Source organism: Zootoca vivipara, chromosome 2 (genome assembly GCF_963506605.1).
Source record: "Zootoca vivipara chromosome 2, rZooViv1.1, whole genome shotgun sequence".
NCBI classification, from domain to species: Eukaryota; Metazoa; Chordata; class Lepidosauria; order Squamata; family Lacertidae; genus Zootoca; species Zootoca vivipara.
The window spans coordinates 1082134-1105859 of record NC_083277.1 but is presented as its reverse complement, the minus strand read 5'-3'; the positions used below and the strand labels follow the sequence as shown (position 1 = coordinate 1105859).

Here is a 23726-nt window from a genome sequence, read left to right as displayed (position 1 = left end):
ATTTTATCCCAGTTCCCCCCAATGATGGCTGCTGTGGGGTTTGTGTTTCGGCATTAATCTTGCACTGACCGCTTTGTAAACATGGCTGTTTGAACAAGCTGGGCTCTGCTTCTTGCAAAGCAAACTGCGAAACATCCGCAAGTGAGCAAGGGTGCCTGGCTAGCATTCTTCCAGGGCTGAATTGCATTAAACAGGCTGATCTGCCAGAGAAAGGTAATTCGCGCTCGCATCCCCAGTGGGCGGATCGGTTCTGAGCTGCAACCCACCCTGAAAAAAACTGATCAACTGTGATGTTCCCTGCCCCCCCCCAAAAGCTCAAAAACACTCTGCAACCTTCCCTTTAAAAAGCTCGACAACAACTTTGGGGTATGCTCTGTAACAATAAATAAATCAGTGGGGGGGGGGGTTACAAAAAAAAATGCACCGGGTACTACCCGAGTTTGCTACACCTCTGGGTGGGTGGGGGTGGGTGACGGTCGGCCTCTGCCTTTCGCCTTTACCGGTTATAGAATTATAGAATCACTAGTATCTTGAAGCCCGTTAAAGTAACGGGTGCTAGAGCGTGTGTCTCGGCAGGCGCAGGAACCCCGCGAGGAATTCTGAATATGCTCAGAACTGTCGGCCGCTCAAACTCACCCCATTTCCCTACCCAACAGCCCCCAACCCCCGGGGTCTCTTTTCCCCGTGGTGCTCAAAGGTCTCGAGGGCTGCCCAAGAGAGACCTTGGAGACATTTCCCCTCAGGCGCTCCGCGTGGGCCGCCTCTCCCCGCAGCGAAATCCCACCCAGAAAAGGGCGACCTGTTGGGACTCGCTGCTTCAAGACGGGTGGGCGAAATGAAAGGAGAAGCGGAGGAGCTCGGCGGCGAGAGAAACCGGGGCATGATTTCGTTTGGGTCGGTTTGTGAGTTAAGAGAAAGAGAGGCGCAGGGGAGAAGGGCCGGAAGGTGTTGCGAGGGAAGAAGACCTGTATCCAGCGGCGGCAAGGAGTCGAGGAAGGAGGATGGGGGCCGCCCTTTGGGGCCTGCTCCTCCCGCTGGTAAGGGGTTTGCCTGGGCCCGGAAGCACTGGGCGCCCATTGTGCTACTCCAGCATACCCCGGGGGGCAATCGGGGCAGCTTCCTGAGGGAAACTGAGGGAGCTTTCCTAGCAAGGGGCGTTTCTGAGAGGCAGGGGATCGATCCCGCGTGAGGGCGAGGCGCGCCCGTGAGGAGCCACGAGGGGCGGCTGGTGCTGCCGGGAGGTAGGAGGAGGGGGTCCCGCCATTGTCCCACCCAGAGGGGTCGCGCTCCTGCTGCTGGAGGAGGAAGGAGCCCGGAGCTCGAGGCGGCCGCTCCAGCTGTGAGGGGATTGAAGGGGAGCGGCCGGCTGGGGGGGCAGTCCTCGTGCCCGCCTCACCACCTCAGCCTGGCTCGTCTCCCTGCCGGGCTGAGCGGGCGCCAAGCTCCCCTCTCAGAAGTGTCTCTGTGTCCAGTCTCTGCGTCCAATCCCTGTGTCCGTGGGGCACATGCGCAGTAGCGCGGACACGGGGACACAGGGACTGGACGCAGATACACTTGCATTTTATTATATAGGATAGAGTTGGAAGAGACCACAAGGGCCATCCAGTCCAACCCCCTGCCAAGCAGGAAACACCATCAAAGCATTCCTGACAGATGGCTGTCAAGCCTCTGCTTAAAGACCTCCAAAGAAGGAGACTCCACTACACTCCTTGGCAGCAAATTCCACTGCCGAACAGCTCTTACTGTCAGGAAGTTCTCCCTAATGTTGAGGTGGAATCTTCTTTCTTGTAGCTTGAATCCATTGCTCCGTGTCCGCTTCTCTGGAGCAGCAGAAACCTCTCAAATTAAAAGAAGTACTAACAAGGGTTTATGAGGTAAAATAAAAACCTCCCACGCTTCCCTTTAGTCTTACAAAGCACCCCTATAACTCTTGGGGATTTAGAATAATTTGAGAGTAGTATTTCCAGCACGTTCGTGGCCAGGTACCTTATTGAACCCAGGGCTATAAGTGAGACAGTTCCTTGTGTACACAGACAAGGGCTTCACTCCACTAGAAACCCCCCTACTGAAAAGCTTTCCTCCTTCCTGAGGCATCTTTGTCACAACCCAGAACCTGCCTCCTTCTTGTCCCCTCCTCCTGGTGCACTCTCAGACACAAACTAACCCTTCTAGTCCTGAAGGCTGTTTTGTCTTTTAAAAAGAGCATTCCCACCAAATGAGTATCAGGATACCTTTGCTGGAAAAAATATCACGATGGTTCGTAGAACACTTCCACTATGCACATTCATTGTATTCTTTCTTGATGGTTGCTTTCGGGTTTTATTAGTACAAACTTAGTTTCATTGGTATTGTTCCTAATAAGCAAATATCAGATAACCTCACAAATACCTCATCTACTCTAATCTACCCTTCTCACAACCTCCCAACTCCCACACCAAATCCCTCTCCAACTGACATAACGGTTCCCCTTTCCATTTAAACCCCAGGCAGGCCACGCCTCCCATGGAATGCTGCTGTCAGTTAACCAGGAGTCTGGGTTAACCCTTCGATAGGTCGGTTGCGAAAGAAAAATATAGCAGAACAGCTTCAAATTCGTCACAGGGGGCAATGTGAATAAAATATTGGGGGGGGCAGGTAGGCCCCACCCCACCTAATCCATCACGTAGCACGACAAGCGTGCACACAAATCCCCTTTACCTTTGGGGGAGAGCCCCTCTAATATTTTATAGGGGGGGGGAAACAGATCCCTCTGCCCCTAGGATTTGGCTCCTATGAGCAGCCCCATTTCCCCAAGGGCTGACGGGGTCCCCTTTGCAACACCCCTGCGAGGGGTGAGAAGGGTGAGGGGGGGGGAGGAAAGGAAGCGCCCCTTCTGTCTCAGGCAGCCCCATGTCTCTTCCCACCCCCAGAGGCTGGGTCCCACTCTGGGCTTCACAAAAGACCTTGCAATGGAGGGACCCCTCCCCCCTTGGCTTCCCTGGATCAGCCCCTCCCATTCAGGGCTTGGCAGGCAGAAGGAGACCCCTCCCTGATGGCACAGCCTCGCCCCCTCCCCTCTTTTTCCTGGATAGAGACCCCTCTCTCTGCTCGACTCCGGAGGGAGAGAAGGGCGAGGGGGGAGAGGAAAGGAAGCGCCCCTTCTGTCTCAGGGGGGAGTGATCCCCCCTTGGCTTTCCTGGATCAGCCCCTCCCCCACTCTCCTGATCCTAAGGAGGAAGTGGGGGGTTCCTTGCTTTTCACCCCCCCCCAAACCTCTCCCCTCCCAACCGCCCTGTTCAGTAGATTGAGGGGGGAGGAAATGCACGTCCTTCTCTGCCCCCAAACCCAGATCACCCCCAGATATGATGCCCCTCCCGCAGCCATCTCGACCCTCTGCTGTGGGGAGGAGAGGCATCTTGGGGGGGGGGAAGACGGAGCCCCAAGAGCAGGAGGCCAAAGGCAGCGCTGTCCCGTCCGATTCCCATCCGGACACAGGGAGGGGCTGCTCTGAAGATGTAGCTCTAGGACAAGCGCATCCCAAAAGGAACCGGAAGTGTCGCTGCTAAATGTGCCGCCAAAATGTAGATTCGGAATAGGAAGGAGCACACAAGGAAAGCGGAATAATCCGGAGCCAGGGAGGCGGAGGACCAGAGAGGACCAAGAGGTAAAGACGGAGAGAGGAAAAATAGAGGGGGGGTGGATAAGAGGGGGAGGGAAGGACAAAGAGACCCCCCCCAAGAAAGCGCCCTCCCTGGTGCCCATCGACAGGGGTCTGGATCCATGCGATCCAGGTGGGAAGTGGGGACCCAACACCTGCAGGGTTTGCAAACTCCCCTTTCTCTTTCCGGGGGGGGGGCGAGAGATGCTCAGCTGCCCTGCACCCCCTGGATCAGCCCCTCCCCAACTCTCCTGATCCTACGAAGGAAGTTAGGGGGGCCTTCCTTGCTTTTCACCCCCCCATCCCATGTCCCCACGGAGCCCCAAGAGCAGGAGGCCAAAGACAGCGCCGTCCCGTCCTCTTCCCATCCCAACACAAGGAGAGGCTGCTCTACTTTCGTAGCTCTACGGGCAAGCGCATCCCAAAAGGAACCAGAAGTGTCGCTGCTACGGTAAATGTGCCGGAAGTTTCCAGGCCGAAGCGGGGGGGCAGAAGGGAAGTTTCGGAATAGGGAAGAAGGGGCGCCAGTGAAGAACCACCACCCCCCCTGCCAGCCCTTTCTATTGCGCATAAGCAAAGCGGAATAATCTGGAGCCAGGGAGGCGGAGGAGCAGAGAGGACCAAGAGGTAAAGAGGGAAAAGAGGGGGGGGTGGATAAGGGGGGAGGGGAGGACAAAGAGACCCCCTCCCCTAAAGAAAGCGGCCTCCCTGGTGCCCATCGACAGGGGCCAGGATCCATGCGATCCAGGCGGGAAGTGGGGACCCAACACCTGCAGGGTTTGCCTGGCAAGATCTCCTTGTCAGCAGCATCGCCAAACTCCCCTTTCTCTTTCCTGGGGGGCCGAGAGATGCTCAGCTTTCCTGCACCCATGGGCGTACCCACCATGCGGCAAGTTAGGGCAGCTGCCCTACTCTAGAAGCAGGGCTGGTGGGCAGAGGCGGAGCACAGCCCGGCGGAGCGCGAGTTCGCCATTCCCGCCGCACCGCGCCGCACCCTCCCTCCAGCTCCCCGGCGCGCCCTCAGGCAAGGCCAAGCGCGGCGGGGAACCAGAGAGCGCGGCGGGCGGGAACGCTCCGCTGGGCTGGGCTCCGCCTCCGCCTACCAGCCCTGCTGCTAGGGAGGGGCACAGCCCGGCGGAGCGCGGGTTCGCCGTTCCCGCCCGCCGCACTGCGCCCTCCCTCCAGCTCCCCGTTGCGCCCTCTGGCAAGGCCAAGCGCGGCGGGGAACCAGAGAGCGCGGCGCGGCGGGCGGGAACGCTCCGCTGGGCTGGGCTCCGCCTCCGCCTACCAGCCCTGCTGCTAGGGAGGGGCACAGCCCGGCGGAGCGCGAGTTCGCCGTTCCCGCCCACTTTGTGGCCCCTCCCCTTCCGTGCCTTGGCCCCTCCCCTTGCCCCCCCCTAGTTTTGATCCTGGGTACGCCCATGCCTGCACCCCCTTGGATGCCTTGGAGGGAAGGGGAAGCCGAGGACCCCCATCCCCAAGCAGAGCTGGGGGGTTGAGCTGAGGCCCCCAATTCTCTTTTGGCTGGGGAAACGGAGAGAGGGAGTCCATGGAAGGGTTAAAGGGGGCGAGAGAGGACTAGATAGAGACACCCCCCTTCCAGCACCAGTGAACACCCCCCCCCCCCGGTGATCTTTACTTCTTCCAGTACACTGATATTAGTTCACCTATCTTCCCAAGTGATGTGTAAAAATTTTCGGGTACACCATTGATGGAGTCTTTTGAGGAGTTGGAGATGGCGTTTATAAGTGGTCCATGTTTCACAAGCATGTAGTAAGTTGGTAGTACAATAGCTTTGTAAACAAGCACTTTGGTTTCCTTGCAAATGTCCTGGTCCTCAAGCACTCTGCACTTCAATCGGGAGAAAGCCGCGCTCGCAGAGCTCAGGCGATGCTGGATTTCATAGAATAGAGTTGGAAGGGACCACAAGGGCCATCCAGTCCAACCCCCTGCCAAGCAGTGTTCGGCAGTGGAATTTGCTACCAAGGAGTGTGGTGGAGTCTCCTTCTTTGGAGGTCTTTAAGCAGAGGCGTGACTGGCATATGTCAAGAATGCTTTGATGGTGTTTCCTGCTTGGCAGGGGGTTGGACTGGATGACCCTTGTGGTCTCTTCCAACTCTATGATTCTATGATTCTAAGCTGGAAACACCATCAGAGCATTCTTGACAGATGGCTGTCAAGCCTCCGCTTAAAAACCTCCAAAGAAGGAGACTTCACCACACTCCTTGGCAGCAAATTTCACTGCCGAACAGCTCTTACTGTCCGGAAGTTCTTTCTAATGTTTTGGTGGAATCTTCTTTCTTGTAGCTTGAATCCATTGCTCCGTGTCCGCTTCTCTGGAGCAGCAGAAAACAACCTTCCACCCTCTTCTATATAATAATAATAATAATAATAATAATAATAATAATAATAATAAATTTTATTTATACCCCGCCCTCCCCAGTCAAAACTGGGTTCAGGGCGGCTAACACCAATAAAATCACAATAAAACTTAAAAAGCAATTAATTAAAATACAGATTAAAATACAATATTAAAATTTAAAATGCAGCCTCATTTTAAGTAGTCCATAAATCCAGCCATGAGGGAGGAAAGCACAGAGGTCAGACTAAGTCCGACCCAAAGGCCAGGCAGAACAGCTCTGTCTTGCAGGCCCTGCGGAAAGATGACAAATCCCGCAGGGCCCTGGTCTCCTGTGAAAAAGCATTCCACCAAGTTGGGGCCAATACTGAAAAGGCCCTGGCCCTAGTAGAGGCCAATCTAGCCACCTTATGGCTCAGGATCTAAAAAATATTGTTGTTTGTGGGCCTTAAGGTCCTCCGCGGGACATATCAGGAGAGGCAGTCCCATAGGTACGGTATAGGACATCCTTTTATATATTTGAACATGGCTATCATATCACCCCTTAACCTTCTCTTCTCCAGGCTAAACATACCCAGCTCCTTAAGCCGTTCCTCATAAGGCATCGTTTCCAGGCCTTTGACCATTTTGGTTGCCTTCCTCTGGACATGTTCCAGCTTGTCAGCATCAATGTTGGCCCTTGTGGAAAGGTAACTGCCTATGTAGGAGAAGTGATCAATGTTTTCCAACGTTACACCACTGAGTTGGATTTGTGGTACTGCAGAGAAGTTGTTTTGTACTTGTTGGTGCAGCACTTTGATTTTTTGGATGTTGAGTGATAGGCCAAGCTTTTCATAAGGTTCTGCAAAGATATTTAGGATGGTTTGGAGGTCATCCTCTGAGCGTGCGCACAGAAGATGTTGCCATCAGCATACTGAAGCTCTAGGACGGAAGTTATGGTAACCTTACTTTTTGCTTTCAGCCTGCTCAGATTGAAGAGCTTTCCATCTGTTTGATATATGATTTCTACTTTGGTGGGGAGTTTCCCGTCGACAAAGTATAGGACCATGGCAATGAAAATAATGAATAGAGTTGGGGCAATAACACAACCCTGTTTAACACCTGATCCCACTGTGAATGGTTCACTTTGAGAGCCATTGTTATCTGCCATTGTTGCTATTATATTATCACGGAGGAGCCAATTGATGTTTACAAATTTATCTGGGCAGCCCATTTTCAGAAGGACAACCCACAGGGCATTTCGATTTATAGTGTCGAAAGCCTTAGTCAGGTCAATAAACGCCCCATACACAGGCGTTGGTTTTGCTCTCTGCCTTTTTCTTGAAGCTGTCGAGCAGTGAAAACCGTGTCCACTGTCCCCCTAGAAGGCCGAAAACCGTTTTGGGATTCAGGAAGGTTACCCGGCGGTTTGCTAAGATCCTTGCAATAATTTTGCCGGCTGCTGCTTATAGAGAGACGCCTCAATAGTTTCCACAATCAGTTCTGTCACCTTTTTTTAAAAGAGATTGATAATTTTGGCATCTCTAAAGTCTGCTGGGATTTATTCTCTTTCCCAGATTTTTTGATGAGCTTGTGAAGTTGTGCAAGTTCAATTCCGCCCACTTTGAATATTTCGGCAGAGATACACTGCCGTGAGCAGTGCTCACCCCCATTGTCTGTCATCAGCCTAGCTGGAGCTCTATGGAACTTGTTCTTCACCATTGCAAGGTATTTCTTGAACATGTCCACTGTCTTACTCTTTTCCTTGATGAAATATGCAACACGATACTTCAATAAATCACCAAGAAATATTAGTATGTACCTCTTCTTCCCTAGTGAGGGAACATTCATAGGTCCACTGTAGACTCTGTCAAGTCACTGCAGACTATGTCAAGCACTTTGCTGCTTCTCTGCTCTGTGCAAGGAGGAAATGAAGGTTTGACAGCTTTCTGAGTAACGCAGCTTAGGCACTTTGTTGGTGCTGTGTTGCTCTTTGTCACCTGCGGTCCCCTTGCAAGTGCTCTTTTCTGTAGATCCTGAATGGCGTTGGTGTCCCTGTGTCCCAGCCTTCTATGCAACAGCTCCAGGTCCGCCCCATCTTTCTGGTTTGAGCGTGACACCTTAGCAGACTGATTCTCTGAAAGACCAACCTCATATATGCCATTCATTAGATTGGCTTGAACATGCACCTCACCATTCTGAGTCAAATCACATTTTCCATTCCCAAATGTTATCTGGAACAACCTTTGCTGTGCAAACTGGACACACTAAGCATGTTACAACTGAGTTGTGGAACATACAAAACTGTCTCCACAGTAGTATCCAGAGCTTCATTGTTCACATTAAATTTTAAATTCGCAGAACATGCATCTTTAGCTTCAACACCATTGCCACCTGCGATTTCAATGTGAGATTCTGCAATATCGTTAATGTCATTACAATATTTCCTTTTATACGAGAAATGGCTGGCAGCTCCTGAATTTAAAATCTACTTATTACATTTATTTTCACAAGTCAAATTCTTTTCTTATAGTAGCAAAGTGGGTTCAGATCTCCCCTTCTTTTCCTTACCTTGTTTATAAGGGGTTTCTTTGCATTTGGAGCCTTACAGTTCCTTGCAGTGTGGCCTTCTTTGTTACAATTAAAGCCCACAATTTTTCTGGGTGTGTCTCTGGCCTTTGCAATCTGTTTGCAATCTGTTTAGAAGCATAATTAGTGTCTCCATAAATTTGCTCTAAATCTTTTAAGATTTAAGACGCATCATCTCCTGCAGTCAATCATGGAGAACTGCTCATCATGGAGCCCATCTAAAATGATGGTTCTGGCTTTACTATTCTTCAGCTTCTGAATTCCTTTTTTTTAATTGTCATAATTTTGACTGTGACAGCCACCTGGGGGTCTTTGGTTCTAATAGTTCTTTATGCTTTCCCCAAGCGATCTCTTTATAACATGATTATTGAATTCCTTATTTACCTTACCATCCCCAGCTTCCATACTCTAATCTTGGCTAAATCCTCTTCACTTGAACCAGTAGTCTTAGGATTTTCAATGCAGTGGTACCTGGGGTTACAAACACCTCGGGTTACAAACACTTTGGGTTACAGACTCCGCTAACACGGATATAGTACCTCAGGTTAAGAACTTTACCTCAGGATGAGAACAGAAATCATGCGGTGTCGGCAGCGGGAGGCCACATTAGCTAAAGTGGTACCTCAGGTTAAGAACAGACCTCCGGAACGAATTACGGTAAGCTGCTTTCCTTCTGCATCTCCAGCTCTCTCCATGCAATGCAAGGCTGACAAATGAAGGTCCAACCCAACAAAATTCTCGTACCTGAGCACTCCTTCAGCTGATCACAAGCACCAAGCTTTGTCACTAGACTTATATATGTGTCTCCCAAAATGGTCAATATGCACCTCCTGAGGCCAAAGGGACTGTGCAGGTGATTAATAAACATCTGGAGGTCAAAGAGGATGAAATTTGGCTCAAGGGGTGGAGGAATATTCAGAAGATGAAGAACGTCATGGTGAGCTTAGGAACCTGATCAATAGTGGGCAGGGTCATGGAGAAACCTCTTTATTTAAAAAGTAAATCCCACAGTTCAACCGTATTCTAAGATAATGCTGCTTCATTAACGATGATTACCGGTAAGGGTTGTGAAAGGTTGATGATGCGTTACCATTATTTGACATTATTTCATTTGCATTTCCTAAAAACTGGCAACATATGGAGGACAGGAGAGAATGTATGAGATGTTAAAATAAGGGCAGGTGCTAATATATGTGTGTAATAATCCTTTGTTCTTTTCCTAGAAAACAAATAGGATTTTCTCTCACACACCCCCATCGAAAGACGACAATGGAGAAGGCAGTCAAAATTCTGGTGGGCTATGTTCAATTGGAATAACGAAAAAACCATTTATATTCATGGAGTGTGGAAAGAGAAAGGAGAAGTATGGAGTGTGGAAAGATCTTCACTGACAGCGGAACACTTAGAAAACTCAACAGACTCACACAGGGGAGAAACCATTTAAATGCATGGAGTGTGGAAAAAGCTTTGGTTGAGAAACCATTTCAATGTATGGAGTGTGGAAAGAGCTTCAGTCAGACTGGAAAGCTGAATTTACATCATCGAACTCACACAGGTGAGAAACCATATAAATGTATGGATTGTGGAAAGAGCTTCACTTATATTGGAACACTAAGAAAACATCAACGGACTCACACAGGGGAGAAACCATTTAAATGCATGGAATGTGGAAAGAGCTTTATTGATGGTACAGCACTTAGTATCCATCATCAAACTCACACAGGGGAAAAACCATTTGGATGTATGGAGTGTGGGAAGGGCTTCAGTCAGAGTGGAGACCTTAGAATTCATCAACGGACTCACACAGCTGAGAAACCATTTAAATGTATGGAGTGTGGGATGAGCTTCACTCGTAGTGGATCACTAAGAAGACATCAACGGACTCACACGGGGGAGAAACCGTTTGAATGCATAGAGTGTGGAAAGAGCTTCAGTGAGAGTGGAAAACTTAGAATTCATCAACGGACTCACACAGGAGAAAAACCATTTAAATGCATGGAATGTGGAAAGAGCTTCACTCAGACTGGAGAACTTAGCAACCATCAAAGGACGCACACAGGGGAGAAACCATTTAAATGCATAGAGTGTGGAAAGTGCTTCAGTAGGAGTGGAAGCCTTAGAAGTCATCAACGGATTCACACGGGGGAGAAAGCATTTGATTGTATTGAGTGTGGAAAGAAACCATTTGAATGTATTGAGTGTGGAAAGAGCTTCACTACTATTGGACACCTTAGAAGACATCAATGGGAACACACTGGGGAGAAACGATTCGAATGTATGGAGTGTGGGAAGAGCTTCAGTCAGAGTGGATATCTTAGAATTCATCAACGGACTCACACGGGGGAGAAACCATTTGAATGTATGGAGTGTGGGATGAGCTTCACTCGTAGTGGATCACTAAGAAGACATAAACGGACTCACACGGGGGAGAAACCATTTAAATGCATAGAATGTGGAAAGAGCTTCACTGAGAGTGGACACCTTAGAAAACATCAACGGAGTCACAAGGGGGAGAAACCATTTAAATGCATTGAGTGTGGAAAGTGCTTCAGTAGCAGCAAAAGTCATAGAATTCATCAACGGATTCACATGGGGGAGAAACCATTTTACTGTATTGAGTGTGGAAAGAGCTTCACTCGTAGTGGAACACTAAGAAGACATCAACAGGAACACACTGGGGAGAAACGAATCGAATGTATGGAGTGTGGGAAGAGCTTCAGTCAGAGTGGATATCTTAGAATTCATCAACGGACTCACACGGGGGAGAAACCATTTGAATGTTTGGAGTGTGGGATGAGCTTCACTCGTAGTGGATCACTAATAAGACATCAACGGACTCACACGGGGGAGAAACCATTTAAATGCATAGAGTGTGGAAAGAGCTTCACTGAGAGTGGACAACTTAGAAAACATCAACAGATTCACACCGGGGAGAAACCATTTAAATGCATGGAATGTGGAAAGAGCTTCAGTCAGAGTGGAGAACTTAGAAACCATCAACGGACTCACACGGGGGAGAAACCATTTCAATGCATGGAGTGTGGAAAGTGCTTCAGTTGGAGTGGAAGCCTTAGAAATCATCAATGGACTCACATGGGGGAGAAACCATTTAAATGCATGGAGTGTGGAAAGAGCTTTATTGAGAGTAGACACCTTAGAAAACATCAACAAACCCATACAGAGAAGAAACCATATAAGTGCCAGGGAAGTGGACAAAGGCTTAGTTTAAGTGGAAATGTTGTTGTTTAGTCGTTTAGTCGTGTCCGACTCTTCGTGACCCCATGGACCATAGCACGCCAGGCACTCCTGTCTTCCACTGCCTCCCGCAGTTTGGTCAAACTCATGTTCGTAGCTTCGAGAACACTGTCCAACCATCTCGTCCTCTGTCGTCCCCTTCTCCTAGTGCCCTCCATCTTTCCCAACATCAGGGTCTTTTCCAAGGATTATTCTCTTCTCATGAGGTGGCCAAAGTATTGGAGCCTCAGCTTCACGATCTGTCCTTCCAGTGAGCACTCAGGGCTGATTTCCTTCAGAATTGATAGGTTTGATCTTCTTGTAGTCCATGGGACTCTCAAGTGGAAGTCTTACAAACCACCTAAAGACTCTGAGGGGTAAGAGCTGTAAGAGTGGAAACTCTACAAGCCATGAATTAACTCAAAGAAGGGAAATGGTTTAATAGAAGGAATGTGGATTCTGCTTTGGTTATTATGGAACGCTTTTCAGAGTGCCGAACCTGTTTCTCTCCTACTTGACATTTTCTCTCACATCAATAACAGGAAATCCATCTTAAAGGCATGCAGCGTATGTGAACTTCTGTTGTTTGTATGTAACATTGTCTAGACATGTATTTAAAGTAATGAACGTAACATTTCACAATAGTATGCATAATATAATATTGAATGTACTGTTCGATAGGGAGGGGGAGTGTGTGAGTCTGGAGTGTTGCTTCTGAATGAGGACGGACTGAGAGTGAGCTGGTTTTGGTGTTTGGTGGAGGGAGGTGGAAATGGTTGTATTTGGGAATGGAGAGCTGCACAAGGTGGAGCTGAGACTGGGGGTGTTGCTTTGGAAGCAGAGTCAGATTAATATTATAGGAATAGCAGCATAACTCCCACTTTTAATTGCAATAATGGAGGAGTGGCTTGGTCTCCGAGCGCTTTGCTCTCTGTTGGAGGCATGGTCTCCAGGGAGTAAGGAATTGTGGGAGTATCTTTGTCTGTTATTCATTTAGTGTCCACTGTAGGGCGCAATTTTTTGGACCACAAATCCAGGTTTATACCTGTCTTAGGTGTGTCAGCTGGTCAGTGTAAGTGCATGATGACCTGCTCACATGTGAGTTTGAGGTTGTGGCTAAATTTCAGGACGATCGGGTAAGTGTTTGTGGGAGAAAAGTGGGGAATAATACACATGCACCTTCACCATTTATATATATATAAATTGTGTATTCGGTGGCAGGAGAAATAAAAGGGGTACGGTGGTACCTCTACTTACGAGTAACTCTACTTACGAATGTTTCTACTTACGAATGGAGCTCTGTCCGCCATCTTGGATGCGGTTTAGATAGGATTTTTTCTACTTACGAATTTTTTAGGTAGGGTTGCTTTGACTTACGATTTTTTTCTCCCAATGCATTCCTATGGGATTCGACTTACAATTTTTTCGACTTATGAATGTGCGTTTGCAACGCATTAAATTCATAAGTAGAGGCACCACTGTATTTAGTGGCATAAGCAGGAAAGGCTCTGTTCCAAGCTGCATGTCTTGCATGAGGAGGGAAGAGGGAAGAAGGGGCCGTACCAGAGCATCTCAAAGCAATGTAAGGATGAGTCTAATGTGGAAGGAGGTCCAGGCAGGACCCAAAGCGAGAGTGCTAAGGGTCAACTTCCTCCAACTCCACCAGCTGCCCCAAGGCAGGAGCCCCCTCTGGGCCCTGAGGGTGGAAAGCCTCCCTCCCCCTTTGCAACTGGACATGATCCGAGGGCAGTGATGGCGAACCTTTTAGAGACCGAGTCCCCAAACTTCAACGCAAAACCCACTTAGTTATCACAAAGTACCAATGTGGCAATTCTACCTGTATATCTAATTTTTTCTGTTTGTTTCACGTTTCTTCTTTATGACGACTGTTGTAATAAATAATCCTTCATAAACGTTATTGCATTCTATTCTTCATTAAATTATCTTTCCACTGATATTTATATTATGGTATAACTCAGTTATATGTTACAAAATGACGTTGGAATGAGGGAGATTGCTAGAAGGAATGAATTTCAAAGCATGATAGGTTTTCTGAATACAAACGGCTTCTCTTCTAGGATACAATGTTTCCCATTCTAATTGGTTTACTAGGTAACGAGGTTTTGATCTGCAGCCAGTCCCTTCTCCTCCTGCCAAAATCCTTGAGCTGGCTCTGCAGAACCAATGCATTCTCCTGGTTGGCTAGAATGGAGCTTTCTTCAAAGACGAGCTTCATTCACAACTGCAAACCCATGGGATCGCTTATCGGGGTTTGAGGAGGGAAAACCAATCTTTCTTCAGGAGGGGGTCTGGTGTGTTGCTGGGGTAGCATAATATTGGAGCGAAGGCACAGGACCGGCCGGGCTCCCTGTCAGGTGCAAGTGAGACCTTGTTCATGTGCCCCCTCCCCCCGTCCTGTCATAGAATCATAGAATCATAGAGTTGGAAGAGACCACAAAGGGCCATCCAGTCCAACCCCCTGCAAAGCAGGAAACACCATCAAAGCATTCCTGACATATGCCTGTCAGGCCTCTGCTTAAAGACCTCCAAAGAAGGTGACTCCACCACACTCCTTGGCAGCAAATTCCACTGCCGAACAGCTCTTACTGTCAGGAAGTTCTTCCTAATGTTTAGGTGGAATCTTCTTTCTTGAACTTTGAATCCATTGCTCCGTGTCCGCTTCTCTGGAGCAGCAGAAAACAACCTTTCTCCCTCCTCCATATGACATCCTTTGATATATTAGACACATGTCTATCATATCACCCCTTAACCTCTTCTCCAGGCTAGCCATGGGGGGGGGGGGAGGTAGGACCCTGAGTCAGCCAAAACAGTGGGGGTGGGGACATTTTCAGAAACACACATCGGTGGGGGAGTCTTATTTTTGAAACTTACAGTAGGGGAGTCAGGGTTGGGACGGGGCAGGTGAGGGGACACTAAAGGGAGACTATGAAGGTCTATTTAACAGAAAAGGGTCCATTAAACTCAGCTAGTGTATATATATATATATATTGAGAGAGAGAGAGAGAGACAAGGGATAACACCATTTAGGGTTGTCGTAAGTCACTGTTCCAAGCCCCAAAGGCGCATCCCAACTCCGGTCTACTCTGCAGGGCTGTTGTAACGGGGAAACTCTACGTCACAGCCCTGCCTCCCCCACGTGGGGAAATGGGTGTGAAAATGACCGGATCCCCCCCCCTCTCCTGGCAATGGATTAAAATAGATGAAGGGGGAGGACTTTTTCGGAAGTGGGGGGGGGGAGGTCTCTTTCCCTGCCGTCTCCCGGGATCGAACCTGGGACCTTTTCAGGAAAAGAATAACAGAGCTTGTTTTGGAAGGAGGAGAATTTGTGCCTTCTGGGAGGGAGGCGTCATTTATTCCTCCCCAAGGGTCAGTGAGCTCCGCTTCCTAGAGAGGCAGGGAGGTTTGGAGGCGGAGGGGCCTCCATTCACATTCCCGGAAGAGGAGCAGGTCGGCAGAGGAGGAGGAAAAAGAGGTGCAAAAGATTGGGAGGGGGCGGGGGAGATTTGGGGTTGTGGGGGGGGGGAGAAGGATGTGCTTTTCCTCCCCCTGAATCTCCAAACAGGGCAGCTGGGAAGGGAGGGCAGGATTTGCGGCGGGGGGGGGGGTGAAAGGAAAGAGGGGAGTTCCCCCCTCCCCCTTCCTTCTGTGGGTCAGGAGATCCCACCGCCCTTTATATTACAGGAAAGGAAATGGGAAGAGAATAGCGAGCGGGGGGGGGAGGACTTGGCAGCACCCCCCCGTCTCCCTCCTCTTCCCCCTCCTTGCTCACCTGGCGAGGCCCCTCCGGATGGAGAGGTGGGGGCGCTTGGGAGAGATTTGGAAAGAAGAGAGAGCTGGCCAGGGGGGGGGTCTCTGGGCAAAGGGGAGACTGGGGGGGTGGAGGGCAGAGGAAGTTGGGGGGCAGAGAGAGGAAGGGAAGGATCCCGGGGGGAGGAATGGAAGCCATCTTGGAGAAAGAGAGAGAGACTTGGGGGCTGCCTGCCTTGACTTCTCCCTCCTGACCAGGAATCTCCTTTGAGTAGACCAGGGAGAGATCCCTGAACAGGAGGCCTGATCCACCCACCCTCTCCTCCCTTCAAGCTCAGTCCTTGCCCTGCCAGAAGTCCCAGGTCAGATCCTGCATGGGGCGCTGGGGGCTGTTATAGGGAGTCCAACCATGGGGGGAAAGAGGAAAGGGAGGAAGCCCCCTTTATTCTTTCCGCCCTTTGAGACTTTTGTCTTGGCAACTACAGTCTCTCCCACATGCCTTTGTTTCTGGGGAGAAGCATCTAAAGGGTTCCTATCCAGAGATACCTGTGCCCAACTCCTTCTCTCCATTCCACCAATATTCCCATATTCCATTCCAATATTCCCACTATAGTACAGTATATCTTTTTTTTAAGATAATTTTTTTTGTATCACAAAACAAACTAATAATCACAATAAAACAAAATACATTAAACAGTTAATCATTTGTTATAACATTGTGGTGGAGTCTCCTCCTTTGGAGGTCTTTAAGCGGAGATTTGACAGCCATGTGTCAGGAATGCTTTGATGGTGTTTCCTGCTTGGCAAGGGGTTGGACTGGATGACCCTTGTGGTCTCTTCCAACTCTAGGATTCTAAAGTTCGCTTCAGCTTAAGTACAGACTTCTGGAACCAATTGTGTACTTAAACCGAGGTACCACTGTATTGCTTTTCACTATGTTGTTCTCTATCACATATCCTATAAGACTATACCTTTTAATAGAATAATAATTATTATTATACCACTCCACCTAAGTTGTTATCTTTTATAGTTCAGCATGAGAACAAAAAAGAAAATACATATAACCCCAACCTAAGTGAGCAAACATTTTAAAAAAGAAAAGAAAATTCCCCCTTATTTCATAATCATATATAACCACAATTTTGACTTCCTGTTAATCCATAATGCATAAATTATATTTTAAGCATGAATGTATTCCCGTTGTTCTATATTCCACTAACTATTTATCTACTACATTCTTACAACAGTATGTATCCTTCATATTATTGTCCAACTCATTCTTTCTCCACTATCACTCAAATGCCGGCTAGATATTCCCACTATATCAGATCTCACGTCTGTGGGATTTAAGAGATTGGGAAGACTGCTATGGAAATGGGTGGGTTCCGGTGTTTGCCCCTTAAAAGCCTGCAGCATTATTATTATTATTATTATTATTATTACTATTATTGCAATTTCAATGTGGCTCGTGGGCCAGATAAACGGCCTCCGTGGGCCGGAGGTTGCCAATGCCTACTCTATCCTCTCATCCAGGGGAAGGTGCTGTCCCATTGCCAGTGTCCTAGACACAATGCAGCAGCCTCAGGAAGTCAGTGGTGCAGGATTATTTGGGAATGTGTGCAGTTGGACTGTATCAGGAAGATCTTGGAGATCAGGGAAGAAGGAGGAGGAAATGAAATACAGATATTCAGGGTTTTCAGAAGAGGGGGAAGAAGGGGAAAGTGTGTCCCACCAGATAAGGCTCCCCTCATCCCTGGCCATATGCCATCTTTCCTTGGGATGATGGTACTTTGTGTCCAAGCACATCTGGAGGGCCAGAGATGCCTCACCTCAGCATAGAAGGTTCCCCTAGGGCAGTGGTGTCCAAAGAGGGCCAGATTTGATGAAGGGAAGGGCCGTGAGGGCCTGTCAAAGGGCCAACCAAAGTTGTGGACCTTTTTTTAGAGTAGAAGTTGAAAAGTGGAACTTTATTTAGACTTTTACCACAGGAAATAAACTGCCACAGGGGCCGTATCAGGCCCCTGAAACGGACTTTGGACAAGCCTGCCCTAGGGGCTCAGGGGCTCAGTTACTTGGGAGTTGGTGGAACTGGATCTGAAGGGTTCTTGAGACCCTAACACTATGAATCCACGGTGCCCACACTCAGCAGCGCAGAAACCCCTGCCGGCCCCTAGGGAAGAGCTTTTAAAAGGAAATTGTTCACCCCCAAAGTTGCTTGCTTAGGAAGGTACAGTGGGTACAGCACTTGCAGCGCTGTCCCTCCCTCCCCCCGCCCTGACTTCCTGCACTGCTGCCCACACTAAAGGTGTGTGTGGATGAAATATGTGGCTAAAATGTCAGATTTTTTAAAAATCGGATAAATGTCAGAAATGTGGAGAAGTAAAGGGAGACATGTACCACATGTGGTGGGCCTGCCGAAAAGTTAAGGAATTTTGGAACCTCATTTCTGACGAAATGAAAAAGATCTTTAAGGTAACGTTTGTAAAAAGATAAGAAGTGTTCCTTCTCAGAATATTAGGTAAGAACATTCCAAAAAATAGAAGAGAAATGTTCTTATATGCCGTATGCGGCAAATTGGAAAGGAAAAAAGATACCTACAGTAAGGGAATGGCAAGATAAACTCTTAGAATTTGCTGAACTGGCTCAATTAACAGACAGGTTAAGGGGAAATACAAAACAATCATTCATACAAAAGTGGGACATGTATAAGAAATATCTGCAAAAATATAAGAATGATACAATCTCTATGGTGGCATTTGATTGACTTGTATAAATATAAATATTATGCGATTAAATAAAGGAACTGGATATGACATGTTATAAGAATATACTAAAAATTGAGTAAGAATAGGATAACTTTCAATGTTGTAAAGGTAAAATACATCGGGAAATGTCGGGAAGTCAGCAATGTCTTAATCCTTTTTATTTTCTTATATAGATGGTTTATTATTATTATTATTTCTAAGTTAATTTACATTTATTATGTGAGATAGTGTTAAAATGAATTTAGGGGAAGAAGAAATGCTGTAGTTAATAGTTTGTTACAATTGTGATTAAGTTTAAAGAAGTATGAATTTAAGATAGTAAATAAAGATTTACCTGAAAGAGAAAAAAAGAAATCTGTGGCAAAGGTTCTAATACACAATCATGGCTGAGAAAAACAGCTGTGGAATATGAAACTGGTTTGAAGACTGGCTTCTTCTTTACACTCAGGCGGAAACATCACTGGTTTCCCTTCCTTTCTCCAGAGTAATCTTCTTTCTTTTCTTTCCCACAATCAGTATTCTTCACCTTTAATAGTCACCTTTTCAGCGTCACACATATTTTCATATTGTGATCTTCAGATGAAGAGAAATATACAAATTTAATAAATAGTTTCCAGTAGGAGCAAAGGGGGAAGAACAGTGAGAGAGGCTTGGGCTGGGATTCTCCACTAAGATAGGCCAGTGGCAGGAGGCAGGTGCGAGACTCGGCGGCATATAATTATTACCAATAGTAATTGGGGTGGGCGTTTTAATCTGGGATTCCCAGCAGTCAGGCTCCAGCTGCTTTCCTTCTGCATCTCCAGCTCTCTCCATGCAATGATGCAAGGCTGAGAGAGATAGAGTTCCAACCCCAAAAACATTCTCCTACCTGAGCACTCCTTCAGCCAACTACAAGCACCAAGCCTTGTCACTGGACTTATATATGGGTCTCCCAAAATGGTCAATATGCACCTCCAGAGGCCAAAGGGAGTGTGCAGATGATTAATAAAGATCTAGAGGCCGAAGGGGACAAAATGTGGTCCAAGGGGTGGGGGATTATTGTGCAGAGGATGAAGAACTTCATGATGAATTAGGACCCTGATGAATAGTGGGCAGGTTCATAGACATAGAGCAGCTCCCTTTCCAGTGAGAAACCACTTTTGATAAAAAGTAAACCCCACAGTTCAACCGTATTCTAAGATAATGCTTCTGAACTGCATTACCATTATTTGACATTATTTCATTTGTATTTCCTAAAAACTGGGAACATGGAGGACAAGAGAGAATATACAAGATGTTAAAATAAGAGCAGGTGCTAACTGATGTGTGTAATATTCCTTTCTTCTCTTCCTAGAAAACAAATAGGATTTCCTCCCCTCTTCACCCCCCAAACCAGACAATGGAGAAGACAGTCAGTGGAAAGAGAGAGGAGAAGCAGTCTGAAAGTATGGAGTGTGAGAAGAGCTTCAGTGACAGTGGAACACTAAGAAAACATCAACGGACTCACACAGGGGAGAAACCCTTTAAATGCATGGAGTGTGGAAAGAGCTTCAGTGAGAGTGGAAAACTTAGAATTCATCAACGGACTCACACAGGGGAGAAACCATTTAAATGCATGGAGTGTGGAAAGAGCTTCAGTAGAAGTGACAGCCTTAATTTACATAATCAAACTCACACAGGGGAAAAACCATTTGAATGCATGGAGTGTGGAAAGAGCTTCAGTCAGAGTGGAAAACTTAGAATTCATCAACGGACTCACACAGGGGAGAAACCATTTAAATGTATGGAGTGCGGGAAGAGCTTCAGTCAGAGTGGAAACCTTAGAATTCATCAACAGACTCACATAGTGGAGAAACCATTTAAATGTATGGAGTGTGGAAAGAGCTTCAGTCAGACTGGACACCTTAGAATTCATCAACAGACTCACACAGGGGAGAAACCATTTAAATGTATTGAGTGTGGAAAGAGCTTCACTGAGAGTGGAACACTAAGAATTCATCAACGGACGCACACAGGGGAGAAACCATTTTACTGTATTGAGTGCGGGAAGAGCTTCAGTCAGAGTGGACACCTTAGAATTCATCAACGGATTCACACAGGAGAGAAACCATTTGAATGTCTGGAGTGTGGAAAGAGCTTCACTGACAGTGGATATCTTAGAATTCATCAACGGACTCACACAGGAGAGAAACCATTTAAATGTATTGAGTGTGGAAAGAGCTTCAGTCAGAGTGGACACCTTAGAATTCATCAACAGACTCACATGGGGGAGAAACCATTTGAATGTATGGAGTGCGGAAAGAGATTCACTCAGAGTGGACACCTTAGAAACCATCAACGGACTCACACGGGAGAGAAACCATTTAAATGTATTGAGTGTGGAAAGAGCTTCACTGAGAGTGGAACACTAAGAATTCATCAACGGACGCACACGGGGGAGAAACCATTTAAATGTATTGAGTGTGGAAAGAGCTTCACTAAGAGTGAAAAACTAAGAATTCATAAACGGACACACACGGGGGAGAAACCATTTGAATGTCTGGAGTGTGGAAAGAGCTTCACTGACATTGGAAATCTTAGAATTCATCAACGGACTCACACAGGAGAGAAACCATTTAAATGTATTGAGTGTGGAAAGAGCTTCACTAAGAGTGGAACACTAAGAATTCATCAACGGACGCACACAGGGGAGAAACCATTTAAATCCATGCAGTGTGGAAAGAGCTTCAGTCACAGTGAAACACTAAGAATTCATCAACGGACGCACATGGGGGAGAAACCATTTAAATGCATGGAGTGTGGAAAGAGCTTCAGTCAGAGTGGAGCACTAAGAATTCATCAACAGACTCACACAGGGGAAAAACCATTTAAATGCATGGAGTGTGGAAAGAGCTTCAGTCGGAGTGGAACACTAAGAATTCATCAACAGACTCACACAGGGGAAAAACCATTTAAATGCATGGAGTGTGGAAAGAGCTTCAGTCTGAGTGGAACACTAAGAATTCATCAACAGACTCACACAGGGGAAAAACCATTTAAATGCATGGAGTGTGGAAAGAGCTTCAGTCGGAGTGGAACACTAAGAATTCATGAACGGACGCACACGGGGGAGAAACCATTTAAATGCATGGAGTGTGGAAAGAGCTTCAGTCGGAGTGAAAAACTAAGAATTCATAAACGGACACACACGGGGGAGAATCCATTTGAATGTATGGAGTGTGGAAAGAGCTTCAGTCGGAGTGGAACACTAAGAATTCATCAACGGACTCACACAGGAGAGAAACCATTTAAATGTATTGAGTGTGGAAAGAGCTTCACTAAGAGTGGAACACTAAGAATTCATCAACGGACGCACACGGGGGAGAAACCATTTGAATGTATGGAGTGTGGAAAGAGCTTCACTGACAGTGGAAATCTTAGAATTCATCAACGGACGCACACAGGAGAGAAACCATTTAAATGTATTGAGTGTGGAAAGAGCTTCAGTCAGAGTGGGGACCTTAAAATTCATCAACGGACTCACACAGGAGAGAAACCATTTAAATGCATAGAGTGTGGAAAGAGCTTCAGTCAGACTGGACACCTTAGAATTCATCAACGGACTCACACAGGAGAGAAACCATTTAAATGCATGGAGTGTGGAAAGAGCTTCACTGAAAGTGGAACACTTAGAATTCATCAACGGAGTCACACAGGGGAGAAACCATTTAAATGTATGGAGTGTGGAAAGAGCTTCAGTCAGAGTGGACACCTTAGACACCATCAACGGACTCACACAGGAGAGAAACCATTTAAATGTATGGAGTGTGGAAAGAGCTTCAGTCAGAGTGGAGCACTAAGAATTCATCAACAAACTCACACAGGGAAGAAACCATTTGAATGTATGGAGTGTGGAAAGAGCTTCAGTCAGAGTGGACGTCTTACAAAACATCAACAAATTCATACTGGGGAGAAACCATGTAAGTCCTAGGGTGGATAGAGGTTCAGTTGTGGTGGAAGTCTTACAAACCACCTAAAGACTCTGAGGCGTAAGAGCTGTAAGAGTGGAAACTCTACAAGCCATGAATTAACTCAAAGAAGGGAAATGGTTTAAATAGAAGGATTGTGGATTCTGCTTTGGTTATTATGGAACGCTTTTAAGGTGCAGAACCTCTTTCTCTCCGAATTGACACTTTCCTTCACATCAGTAACAGGAAATCCATCTTAAAGGCATGCAGCGTATGTGAGCTTCTGTTTTTTGTATGTAACATTGTCTAGGCATGTATTTAAAGTAATGAAGGTAACATTTCACAATAGTAAGCATAGATGATAGAAGGAGTTGGAAATGTTTGTATCTGGGAATGGAGAGTTGCCCAAAGGGGAGCTGTGACTGAGGGTGTTGCTTTGTAAGCAGAGTTAGATTAATATTATAGGAACAGCAGCATCACTCCCACTGTTATAATTGTAATAATGGAACCATGAAGACACAGAAAGACTATAATCATCTACTTATATGCCCAAAGTAATCTTGAAAACCCTCATCTATTCTTTTGATTTATAGATATATTGTGTATAGATATATTTGGTGGCAGGAGAAATAAAAGGGGTGTTTAGTGGCATAACCAGGAAAGGCTCTGTTCCTAGCTGCACATCTTGCATGAGGAGGGAAGGGGGGGCACAGGGAAGAAGGGGCACATGGGGGGGCAGCTGAGGATCTGAAGAGTTGGGTTATCAGACTGATAAGGGTCCCTCTGCTCCAGCTCCCTCCCCTGGTCTTCTTTTATCTCCCAGAATTTGGCCCTAAAGACATGAGGGGTCCATATAGCCACTCTGATTGAAATGCTATCCATTTCCTCAACAGTTCACCTTTTCATTTTGAAATAATAAATATATCCAGAACTTCTAGGCAGAGAAAACAGGACTGGAAACAAATCAACAAACTGAAATATTTATTCATTGCTTTTGAAATATGGGCTACACAGAAGCCATTGGGAAAGTTTTGCGGATGAATAAAGGATCTTTTCCTCCACGCAGACAGATACAACCCTGCTTTATGTGCTTTATGTGGATGAGAAAGGTGTTTGGGGTCTCTTCACAACTAAACTTCCCCAACAAGTTTAATGAATTGTCTTTGGGGTTAAGGAAACACCTGAGGGGTCTCTTCCTGCAGTGCAATGCACGGAACTGAGTAAGGCTCTCTCCAAAAACTGGAGAGGGAGGTGAATGGTTTTTGGTAAGTGGGGTGGAGATAGGAATTAGTATGCCTGACACTTTGCTGGCAGGGGGTCTCCTTGAGCCATGCAGATGCAAGGCGAGGCAAAGCAGGACGCCCCCCCCCCCCCAAAAAACTACCCTGACTCAATCCTGGAGTTTGTGGGAGGATTTTCAGCCAAACCACAAGCCCCTCTGTCAGAGGTGATTTAGCTGAGATTCCTGC

The 23726-nt window shown here is 47.0% G+C and overlaps 1 protein-coding gene across 1 annotated transcript; it reads left to right on the top strand.

Annotated features, from left to right (window-relative positions):
• The first annotated feature begins 5856 nt into the window (after positions 1–5856).
• LOC132591780 (zinc finger protein 721-like) lies at positions 5857–23627 on the top strand. The gene is made up of 3 exons (XM_060272204.1): positions 5857–11804; positions 15208–15291; positions 19665–23627. The coding sequence occupies exons 1-3, from the start codon at positions 9930–9932 to the stop codon at positions 22278–22280; spliced, it is 4575 nt and encodes a 1524-aa protein (XP_060128187.1). The 5' UTR covers positions 5857–9929; the 3' UTR covers positions 22281–23627.
• The last annotated feature ends 99 nt before the right edge of the window (positions 23628–23726 follow it).

Coding starts and splice junctions, on each gene's coding strand:
- LOC132591780 (XM_060272204.1), top strand. CDS start 9,930: ATGGAGTGTGGAAAGATCTTCACTGACAGCGGAACACTTAGAAAACTC. Junction 11,805..15,207: donor TTAGTTTAAGTGGAAATGTT/GTTGTTTAGTCG, acceptor TCCGCTTCCTAG/AGAGGCAGGGAGGTTTGGAG. Junction 15,292..19,664: donor CAGAGGAGGAGGAAAAAGAG/GTGCAAAAGATT, acceptor TTCTCTTCCTAG/AAAACAAATAGGATTTCCTC.